Below are 12,035 nucleotides of genomic sequence, written 5' to 3' on the forward strand. Positions count from 1 at the left end.
AAGACAGGAAAGTGCAGGATTAGATACTTGAGTGAGGAGTGGAAATTACAGAGCTCAGGAACATCCCTATGGAGATGGAAAGCATTTATTGAGAAGAGACAGAGGAGGTTACAACACTCCTCACACTTCAAGTTTTCAGCCTCTAAAGCTCCTGGCAGCCACTACACACCCCATAACAACAGCCCAGAGTAACCCAGAGAGAATAAACTTCCATATTTATGCATTAATGAATCAGAGGAAATGTTCCCTTTTCAGGTCAGTCCACACTCATCTGGAAGCACAACTGGGCAGCTGGTGGTCTCTTGGTCACCGTGCAGTGAGGTGGTGCAATGTCCTTGATCTCCAAGGCAGGACGATCATGTGACATTGACCTGCTCCCTCTCCCTGCCTCCCACCTGCTCTCTGCTCTCTGCACCGTGTCATGGTCAGGATCATGTCACCCCACAGAAATGGAAACCTCTCAGTGATGCCTCTGCAGGAGTTTGTGCTGGATGGGTTTGGGGGTGGCCCACAGACCCAGGCCCTGCTGTCTGCTCTGTTCCTTGTTCTGTATTTGGTGGACGTCCTGGGGAACCTCACCATGATCGTGGTCATCACGCTGGATGCCCGTCTGCACTCCCCAGTGTACTTCTTCCTCAAGAACCTCTCCTTCCTGGACTTGTGCTACTCATCTGTCATCTACCCCAAGGCCCTGTTTGACTTAATGTCGTCGACCAAGGTCATCACCTTTGCAGGATGTGTCACCCAGTTTTTCTTCTTCTCCACCATGATCACCACTGAGGGATTCCTCTTGGCCGTGATGGCCTATGACCGCTTCATGGCCATCTGCAGCCCCCTGCGCTACCCCATCTCCATGTGCCCCTTGGTCTGTGCCCGCCTGATGCTGAGCTGCTACTGTGGTGGCTGCCTCAACTCCATCCTGCAGACCAGCTTCACATTCAGCCTTCCATTCTGCAGCTCCAACCACATTGACCACTTCCTGTGTGATGTCCCTCCATTGCTCAAGCTTGCTTGTGCTGACACTACCGTCAATGAGCTGGTCTTGTTTAGCATTTGTGGCCTCATCATTGTGGGCACCACACTCGTGGTCCTCACCTCCTATGGCTACATCACAGTGACCATCCTGAGGATGTGCTCAGGAGGAGGGAGACACAAGCTCTTCTCCACCTGTGGCTCCCACATGACAGCTGTGTCCCTCTTTTATGGGACCCTTTTTGTCATGTATGCCCAGCCAGGAGCTGTGGAGTCCATGGAGCAGGGCAAGGTGGTCTCTGTCTTCTACACCTTGGTCATCCCGATGCTAAACCCCCTCATTTACAGTCTGAGAAACAAGGAGGTCAAGGATGCCCCGAGGAGACTGAGGCAGAAACACACAGCCACGTGAAGGAGAGTGACCAGAGAGACTGGTTGTTCCAAGACAGGACAAGAGGGCTCTGGGAGAGGTACAGGCTTTGGTTTGAGGTATTCATTCCTCATTCATCCAACTCATTTCTTTCATCTAAACTTTCATTCAGCCCTTCATAGGAGTACTTCATGGAGCATACATTGCATGGATGAGATGCAATAAAGAACCAAGCTCTTTTGCCAGCAGAAAAGTAACACTGCAAGGATGGAGCAAGGCCATAATCTTGAACTCTGGGTAACACGGTGGGCAGCATCATGAACAGAGAATCTCTGAGCAGTCTGTATGTCCCAAGTTCAACTTCCTCCAGGGAAAATACATAGACTAGACAGATTTTGAGGCTTCTCCCTTCAAGTTGTTGCTGAACCTAATGTAAGTAAGTGTTCAGCTGTCTCCCCTGGACCACCTAGCAGGGGGGCCTTAGGACACTCAGCCTTGGTGATAGCCTGGGCATTCCCACAGCCAATTAGGGCAGTTAGGAAGACCATGCTTTCCTTCAGTCCTGCAGCGGGGCTGTTCCTCCTCTTCCCCTTTCTGTTCACTGAAGCTACCACCCAACAAGGCAGCAGGGAGCACCTGCGCTCCTGCTTCAGACACTCCTAGTGCTCCCTGTCCTGGGTTTCTCCCCTCAGACAGCAGCTGGGAGCCCCAGGGAGCCAACATGGATGCCTGACACCCAAAGTTCACCATCCAACCTGACCGGTGACACTCTTCTGACTACTTATGACCCTAAGAAATGGGACCTTGTTAGCACAGACACCTCTGAGTAAGGATGGAGGTCCTGGTGGCTGAAGCAGAGAGCAGATGGTAGAGAAAGAAGGTGTCCTTTCTTGCTGGTGAACACAGCTCCCTGCTCTCTATCCCACACTCCCTGGGAGCCTGGCCCCTCAGGCTTAACCTGCCCATTCAGAGCTCCATCCTCATTCTCTGTGGACCTAAGACACGGCCTGGATGCAGAGCCCAGCAGCCTCCTTAACTGGTCTCCCTTTGGTAGAGTCATCCACTCCCATGGTCACTCCCAGGAAGTTGTCCTCTGGAAGAAGGGTGGTCTGTACCCTGTAGGGGCAGGGGGACATGCCCTGTGTCTCTGATCACAGACTCAATCTTCTTGCTTCTTTGCTCAGGAGACATGAGGAGGGGCTAATAGCCCAGTGAGAAGATTTCTGCTCACAATAGTCAACTGAAACACACTCCAAGGTCTTCACTCACTTGTTCCTGTTCCTTCTCATTTCTGGACTTTCTGTAAAATTATTTCTATCTCTGCCAGTTTACTGTATTCCCTCGATGTAACACCTGTTTCTTTGAGGCGTTCTCTAGTTTTCAGCTATTAGGGACACTCCTTTTCTTCTCGAGCTGTAAGAATATTGTTTCCCATGCTCCCTTCTTCCTCTCTTTTTCTCTACTCTGTTTCCTCCTGACCTCTTCCTCCTTTCTCTGCTTTTCCTTCTTTCTTTCCCCTTCCCTCCACAACCACCTCTCTTTCCCTCCACTTACCCCTCCTTCCTTTCTCCCACTTCCCCCACTCCCAGCTCGCTCTTCCTCCATCCCTTGTTGTATTTTCTCATGTCATTTTTAGTCATTGATCCACCTGCAATGCAGGAGACCTGGGTTCGATCCCTGGGTTGGAAAGATTCCCTGGAGAAAGGAAAGGTTACCCATTCCAGTATTCTGGCCTGGAGAATTCCATGGCCTGTATAGTCCATGGAATTACAAAGAATCTGACATGACTGAGCGACTTTCACTTTCACATGTCTTTTCACAAGACAAAACTTCGGTTGTCTACTATTTCAGTTAACATTTCTAAAGGAAATGGAAAAACACAGTCTTTGTTTTCCTATACAAGTGGAGATTTATCATCATTATTTCATACCTAATGGTATTAAAGAAATCAGGTGTTCTTAGTAGAAAAACATTAATTATGACTTTGGAATAAGTTGTGAAAGCTGATCCAATATTGCATGGAGTAGAAATTCTCCAAAAGTCTGGAAAAAAATTATTTTAAGACCCTACAGATTATCTTTATGTCTGTGTTAACCTACATATCAGACTATAGTGAAGATAGCTGCACAATGCTAAAAGTGGTTTGCCAGCAAATTTGGAAAAGTCTGCAGGGGCCACAGGACTGGAAAAGTTCAGTTTTCACTTCATCCCAAAGAAAGGCAATGCCAAAGAATCCTCAAACTACTGCATAATTGCACTCATCTCATGCGCTAGTAAAGTAATGCTCAAAATTCTCCAAGCCAGGCTTCCGCCATATGTGAACCATGAACTTCCAGATGTTCAAGCTGGTTTTAGAAAAGGCAGAGGAACCAGAGATCAAATTGCCAACATCCGCTGGATCATCGAGAAAAAAGAGAGTTCCAGAAAAACATCTATTTCTGCTTTATTGACTATGCCAAAGCCTTTGACTGTGTGGATCACAATACTCTGTGGAAAATTCTGAAAGAGATGGGCAAACCAGACCACCTGACCTGCCTCTTGAGAAACCTATATGCAGGTCAGGAAGCAACAGTTAGGACTGGACATGGACCAAAAGACTGGTTCCAAATAGGAAAAGGAGTATGTCAAGGCTGTATATTGTCACTCTGCTTATTTAACTTAAAGGCAAAGTACATCATGAGAAATGCTGGGCTGGAAGAAGCCCAAACAGGAATCAAGATTTCCAGGAGAAATACCAACAAACTCAGATATGCACATGACACTATCCTTATGGCAGAAAGTGAAGAGGAACTAAAAAGCCTCTTGATGAAAGTGAAAGAGGAGAGTGAAATAGTTGGCTTAAAGCTCAACATTCAGAAAATGAAGATCATGGCATCTGGTCCCATCACTTCATGGGAAATAGATGGAGAAACAGTGGAAACAGTGTCAGACTTTATTTTGGGGGGCTCCAAAATCACTGCAGATGGTGATTGCAGCCATGAAATTAGAAGATGCTTATGCCTTGGAAGGAAAGTTATGACCAACCTAGATAGCATATTGAAAAGCAGAGACATTACTTTGCTAACAAAGGTCTGTGTAGTCAAGGCTATGGTTTTTCTAGTAGTCATGTATGGATGTGAGATTTGGACTGTGAAGAAAGCTGAGCACCATAGAATTGATGCTTTTGAACTGTGGTGTTGGAGAAAACTCTTGAGAGTCCCTTGGACTGAAAGGAAATCCAACCAGTCCATTCTAAAGGAGATCAGTCCTGGGTGTTCATTTGAAGGACTGATGCTAAAGCTGAAACTTCAATGCTTTGGCTACCTCATGAGAAGAGTTGACTCATTGGAAAAGACCCTGATGCTGGGAAAGATTGAAGTCAGGAGGAGAAGGGGACAACAGAGGATGAGATGGCTGGATGGCATCACTGAGTTGATGAACATGAGTTTGAGTAAATTCTGGGAGTTGGTGATGGACAGGAAGGACTGGCATGCTGCAATTCATGGGGTTACAAAGAGTCAGACACGACTGAGCAACTGAGCTGATCTAAACCGAACTGAAACCCATTCTATACTTTGCAGGTTCCTGCAACATAGTTCATTCTCATTTCACATCTACTGGCTGATTACAACTTGAGTTTACTGTTAACTCATCATTGAACTCCAAAGTATAATTGGCACAGCTCTAGTTGTATTAATGTAAAATAAACACCTTACATTCAAGATCATATTACATTTTTAAGTCTGATTCTGCATTAACTTTTAACAAAGCTTAACAACTTTTATCGTGTTTGTGTCTAAAAGTAATCTTTTGTTGTAACTAATTTTAAGTGTAGAGTTTAGCCACTCTATTGAGAGTCCCTTGGACTGCAAAGAGATCCAACCAGTCCATTCTGAAGGAGATCAGCCCTGGGATTTCTTTGGAAGGAATGATGTTAAAGCTGAAACTCCAGTACTTTGGTCACCTCATGTGAAGAGTTAACTCATTGGAAAAGACTCTGATGCTGGGAGGGATTGGGGACAAGAGGAGAAGGGGACGACAGGGGATGAGATGGCTGGATGGCATCACTGACTCGATGGATGTGAGTCTGAGTGAACTCTGGGAGTTGGTGATGGACAGGGAGGCCTGGCATGCTGCGATTCATGGGGTCGCAAAGAGTCGGACACCCCTGAGCAACTGATCTGATCTGATCTGATCAGTCAGTCAGTTCAGTCACTCAGTCCTGTGTGACTCTTCATGACACCATGGACTGCAGCACACCAGAATTCCCTGTCCATCATCAACTCCTGGAGATTGCTCAAACTCATGTCCATCAAGTCTGTGATGCCATCCAACAATCTCATCCTCTGCTGTCCCCTTCTCCTCCTGCCTTCAATCTTTACCAGCATCAGCGTCTTTTCCAATGAGTCAGTTCTTCACATCAGGTGGTCAAAGTACTGGAGCTTCACTTTCAGCATCAGTCTTCCAATGAATATTGAGAATTGATTTCTTTCAGGATTGACTGCTTTGATCCTTGCAGTCCAAGGGACTCTCAAGAGTCTTCTCCAACACCACAGTTCAAAAGCATCTATTCTTTGGTGCTCAGCTTTCTTTATGGTCCAAATCTGACACCCATACATGACTACCAGAAAAACCATAGCTTTGACTAGATGAACCTTGGTTGGCAAAGTAATCTCTCAGTTTTTTAATATGCCATCTAAGTTTGTCATAGCTTTCCTTCTAAGGAGCATGTGTCTTTCAATTCATGGCTGCAGTCACCATCTGCCGTGATTTTGGTGCCCCCAAAATAAAGTCTTTCAGTGCTTCCACTGTTTCTCCATCTATTTGCCATGAAGTGATAGGACCAGATGCCATAATCTTCATTTTCTGAATGCTGAGCTTTAAGTCTGACTTTTTCAGCCTTCTCTTTTACCTTCATCAAGAGGTTCTTTAGTTCCTCTTCACTTTCTGCCATAAGGGTGTTGTCAGTTGCATATCTGAGGTGAGTGGTATTTCTCCTAGTAATCTCATGCTTCATCCAACCCAGCATTTCACATGACATACTCTGCATATAAGTTAAATAAGCAGGATGTCAATATACAGCCTGGATGTAGTACTTTCCCAATTTTGAACCAGCCCATTGTTCCATGTCCTGTTCTCACTGTGGCTTCTTGTTCTGCACACAAGTTGCTCATGTGGCAGGTAAGGTGTTCTGGTATTCTCATCTCTTGAAGAGTTTTCTACAGTTTGTTATGATACATATAGTCAAAGGCTTTAGCATAGTCAATGAAGCAGAAGTAGATGTTTTTCTGGAATTCTCTTGCTTTTTCTATGATCCAATGGATCATAGAATTGGCAATTTGATCTCTGGTTCTGCTGCCTTTTCCAAATCCAGCTTGAATATCTGGAAGTTCTCAGTTCATGTACTGTTGAAGCTAAGCTTGGAGAATTTTGGTAGCTCAGACAATAAAGAACCTGCTTGCAATGCAGGTGACCCAGGTTTGATCTCTGAGTCAGAAAAGTCCCCCAGAGAAGGCAATGGCTACCCAGTCCAGTATTCTTGCCTGGAGAATCCCATGGATAGAGGGGCCTGGTGGGCTATAGTCCATGGGCTCAAATACAGTCAGACACGACTGAGTGACTAACACTTTTCTCTGCCTTTTCTAAATCCAACTTGAACATCTGGAAGTTCTTGGTTCATGTGCTTTTGAAGCCTAGCTTGGAGAATTTTGAGCATTACTTGGCTAGCATGTGGAATGAATGCAATTGTGTGGTAGTTTGAACATGCTTTGGCATTCCCTTTCTTTGGAATTGGAAAGAAAACCTTGCTGTGTAACAGATCTCCAGAACTTTTTCATCTTGCAAAATTGAACTTGCATACCCCTTCAGCAAAGCCTCCCTATTTCCCCCTTACCTCCAGTACTAGAAGCCAGCATTTTACTTTCTGTTTTTTGAATGTGACTACTTTAGATACCTCGTGTAAGTAAAACATAGAATATTTGTCTTCTTGTGTCTGGTTATGAGACTTAACATGTCTTCAGGGTTCATACATGTTGCAGTAAATTAATGGATTTACATCTTTTTAAAAGCTGAATAATATTCCATCATATGTTTATGCCACATTTTGTTTATTTATTCATCCACCAGTGAACACCTTGGTTGTGTCCATCTTTTGCCTATTGTGAAAAATGCTGCTATGAGATGGATGCACAAATATCTCTGATAGTCACCTTTTTCTTATTTTGGGGAAATATATACACAACCATGTGACTACTGAATCATAGAGTAAATATGTTTTAAGTTGGAGGGAACCTCCAAAGAACTTTACATAGTGGCTATACCATTTTACATTCCCATCAATAGTGCAAAATGTTCCAATTTCTTGACTTCCTAGCCAAACTAACTTCTCTCTTTCTTTCTTTTTGAATACTCATTCTAATACTTGTGAAATATCATCTTGTTGTGCATTTCACTAATGATTATTGGTGTTAGGCATCTTTTCATACTTTGTTGGAAACATGTAGTTCATCTTTGAAATTTTTCTATTGGGGTATTGGTCTTTTTTTTATATAAAGGAGTTTATTTTCTAATTTATTCAAGTATAGTTGATTTACAGTGGTGTGTTAACTTCTGCTGTACAACAAAGTGATTCCAGTTATATATGTATCTACACACATTATTTTTTTCCTTTTTTTTTTTGATTTTTGATTTTATTTTTAAACTTTACAATATTGTATCGGTTTTGTGAAATATCTAAATGAATCCGCCACAGTTATACATGTGTTCCCTATCCTGAACCCTCCTCCCTCCTCCCTCCCCATACCATCCCTCTGGGTCGTCCCAGTGCACCAGCCCCAAGCATCCAGTATTGTGCATCGAACCTGGACTGGCGACTCGTTTCATATATGATATTATATGTATTTCAATGCCATTCTCCCAAATCATCCTACCCTCTCCCTCTCCCACAGAGTCCAAAAGACTGTTCTATACATCAGTGTCTCTTTTGCTGTCTCGTATACAGGGTTATTGTTACCATCTTTCTAAATTCCATATATATGTGTTAGTATACTGTATTGGTGTTTTTCTTTAGGGCTTGCTTGACTCTGTATAATAGGCTACAGTTTCATCCACCTCATTAGAACTGATTCAAATGTATTCTTTTTAATGGCTGAGTAATACTCCATTGTGTATATGTACCACAGCTTTCTTTCTTTTTTTTTTTTCAGACTCTGTAAGTTATTGCTTTGTTCAGTGTTTAAGATTTCATGGTTCTGGATTTAAAATTATTTATATTTTAATAATATATATCTGTACTCATATTTAAATAATTGTCTGTTCTTTCAGCATTTACATGAAAACAAAATTTCTTTTTGCCCCCTCCTTGCTACCACTAGCCATCAATAACATTTATGTTTTAAAATGTTTTCCTTTGTTCTTAAAAGTTATTTTAAAGCTACATGAACATGGAGAGAAGTTAGAAAATAAGCAAAATTAAGATCACTCCAAATTTTCCTATCAAATATGAAGTTATTATAGTTATTACTGTAGAGTTATTCTTTCATGTATTGCCCTATGCAGAAAAAAATTATGTGTGTGTATACACACCTACATTTTAAAAATATAAGACCAAGTATACATTACTGTTTTGTAATCTTTTTTTTCCACATGTGTTTTTTTTTTCTTTTTTTCTTTTTTTTAATTTCAGATATACACATGCTCCCCATCCTGAACCCTCCTCCCTCCCCCCTCCCCATACCATCCCCCTGGGCCTTCCTAGCGCACCAGCCCCAAGCATCCAGCATCGTGCACTGAACCTGGACTGGCATCTCGTTTCATACATGACATTTCACATGTTTCAATGCCATTCTCCCAAATCTTCCCACCCTCTCTCACAGAGTCCATAAGACTGTTCTATACATCAGTGTCTCTTTTGCTGTCTCGTACACAGGGTTATCGTTACCATCTTTCTAAATTCCATATATATGCGTTAGTATACTGTATTTATGTTTTTCCTTCTGGCTTACTTCACTCTGTATAATAGGCTCCAGTTTCATCCACCTCATTAGAACTGATTCAAATGTATTCTTTTTAATGGCTGAGTAATACTCCATTGTGTATATGTACCACAGCTTTCTTATCCATTCATCTGCTGATGGACATCTAGGTTGCTTCCATGTCCTGGCTATTATAAACAGTGCTGCGATGAACATTGGGGTACACGTGTCTCTTTCCCTTCTGGTTTCCTCAGTGTGTATGCCCAGCAGTGGGATTGCTGGATCATAAGGCAGTTCTATTTCCAGTTTTTTAAGGAATCTCCACACTGTTCTCCATAGTGGCTGTACTAGTTTGCATTCCCACCAACAGTGTAAGAGGGTTCCCTTTTCTCCACACCCTCTCCAGCATTTATTATTTGTAGACTTTTGGATCGCAGCCATTCTGACTGGTGTGAAATGGTACCTCATAGTGGTTTTGATTTGCATTTCTCTGATAATGAGTGATGTTGAGCATCTTTTCAAGTGTTTGTTAGCCATCTGTATGTCTTCTTTGGAGAAATGTCTATTTAGATCTTTGGCCCATTTTTTGATTGGGTCGTTTATTTTTCTGGAGTTGAGCTGTAGGAGTTGCTTGTATATTTTTGAGATTAGTTGTTTGTCGGTTGCTTCATTTGCTATTATTTTCTCCCATTCTGAAGGCTGTCTTTTCACCTTGCTAATAGTTTCCTTTGATGTGCAGAAGCTTTTAAGTTTAATTAGGTCCCATTTGTTTATTTTTGCTTTTATTTCCAATATTCTGGGAGGTGGGTCATAGAGGATCCTGCTGTGATGTATGTCAGAGAGTGTTTTGCCTATGTTCTCCTCTAGGAGTTTTATAGTTTCTGGTCTTACGTTTAGATATTTAATCCATTTTGAGTTTATTTTTGTATATGGTGTTAGAAAGTGTTCTAGTTTCATTCTTTTACAAGTGGTTGACCAGATTTCCCAGCACCACTTGTTAAAGAGATTGTCTTTAATCCACTGTATATTCTTGCCTCCTTTGTCAAAGATAAGGTGTCCATATGTGCGTGGATTTATCTCTGGGCTTTCTATTTTGTTCCATTGATCTATATTTCTGTCTTTGTGCCAGTACCATACTGTCTTGATAACTGTGGCTTTGTAGTAGAGCCTGAAGTCAGGTATACCACAGCTTTCTTATCCATTCATCTGCTGATGGACATCTAGGTTGCTTCCATGTCCTGGCTATTATAAACAGTGATGCGATGAATATTGGGGTACACTTGTCTCTTTCAATTCTGGTTTCCTCAGTGTGTATGCCCAGCAGTAGAATTGCTGGATCATAAGGCAGTTCTATTTCCAGTTTTTTAAGGAATCTCCACACTGTTCTCCATAGTGGCTATACTAGTTTGCATTCCCACCAACAGTGTAAGAGGGTTGCCTTTTCTCCACACCCTCTCCAGCATTTATTGCTTGTAGACTTTTGGATCACAGCCATTCTGACTGGCATGAAATGGTACCTCATAGTGGTTTTGATTTGCATTTCTCTGATAATGAGAGATGTTGAGCATCTTTTCATGTGTTTGTTAGCCATCTGTATGTCTTCTTTGGAGAAATGTCTATGTAGTTCTTTGGCCCATTTTTTGATTGGGTCATTTATTTTTCTGGAATTGAGCTGCAGTAGTTGCTTGTATATTTTTGAGATTAGTTGTTTGTCAGTTGCTTCATTTGCTATTATTTTCTCCCATTCTGAAGGCTGTCTTTTCACCTTGCTTATAGTTTCCTTTGTTGTGCATAAGCTTTTAAGTTTAATTAGGTCCCATTTGTTTATTTTTGCTTTTATTTCCAATATTCTGGGAGGTGGGTCATAGAGGATCCTGCTGTGATGTATGTCAGAGAGTGTTTTGCCTATGTTCTCCTCTAAGAGTTTTATAGTTTCTGGTCTTACGTTTAGATATTTAATCCATTTTGAGTTTATTTTTGTATATGGTGTTAGAAAGTGCTCTAGTTTCATTCTTTTACAAGCGGTTGACCAGTTTTCCCAGCACCACTTGTTAAAGAGATTGTTTTTAATACATTGTATATTCTTGCCTCCTTTGTCAAAGATAAGGTGTCCATATGTGCTTGGATTTATCTCTGGGCTTTCTATTTTGTTCCATTGATCTATATTTCTGTCTTTGTGCCAGTACCATACTGTCTTGATGACTGTGGCTTTGTAGTAGAGCCTGAAGTCAGGCAGCTTGATTCCTCCAGTTTCATTCTTCTTTCTCAAGATAGCTTTGGCTATTCAAGGTTTTTTGTATTTCCATACAAATTGTGAAATTATTTGTTCTAGCTCTGTGAAGAATAACGTTGGTAGCTTGATAGGGATTGCATTGAATCTATAAATTGCTTTGGGTAGTATACTCATTTTCACTATATTGATTCTTCCAATCCATGAACATGGTATGTTTCTCCATCTATTAGTGTCCTCTTTGATGTCTTTCACCAGTGTTTTATAGTTTTCTATATATAGGTCTTTAGTTTCTTTAGGTAGATATATTCCTAAGTATTTTATTCTTTCTGTTGGAATGGTGAATGGAATTGTTTCCTTAATTTCTCTTTCTGTTTTCTCATTATTAGTGTATAGGAATGCAAGGGATTTCCGTGTGTTGATTTTATATCCTGCAACTTTACTATAATCATTGATTAGTTCTAGTAATTTTCTGGTGGAGTCTTTAGGGTTTTCTATGTAGAAGATCATG

At 41.7% G+C, this 12,035-nt stretch overlaps 1 protein-coding gene across 1 annotated transcript; it reads left to right on the forward strand.

Annotated features, from left to right (window-relative positions):
* Positions 1-433: 433 nt before the first annotated feature.
* On the forward strand, positions 434-1,458 carry OR9S30 (olfactory receptor family 9 subfamily S member 30). Its single transcript, XM_002686600.3, has one exon. The coding sequence runs from the start codon at positions 434-436 to the stop codon at positions 1,382-1,384; it is 951 nt and encodes a 316-aa protein (XP_002686646.2). The 3' UTR covers positions 1,385-1,458.
* Positions 1,459-12,035: the final 10,577 nt, after the last annotated feature.

Source organism: Bos taurus, chromosome 3 (genome assembly GCF_002263795.3).
Source record: "Bos taurus isolate L1 Dominette 01449 registration number 42190680 breed Hereford chromosome 3, ARS-UCD2.0, whole genome shotgun sequence".
NCBI lineage: Eukaryota > Metazoa > Chordata > Mammalia > Artiodactyla > Bovidae > Bos > Bos taurus.

What these genes read in the sequence shown, in the direction of transcription:
- OR9S30 (XM_002686600.3), top strand. Translation starts at nt 434, where the DNA reads ATGTCACCCCACAGAAATGGAAACCTCTCAGTGATGCCTCTGCAGGAG.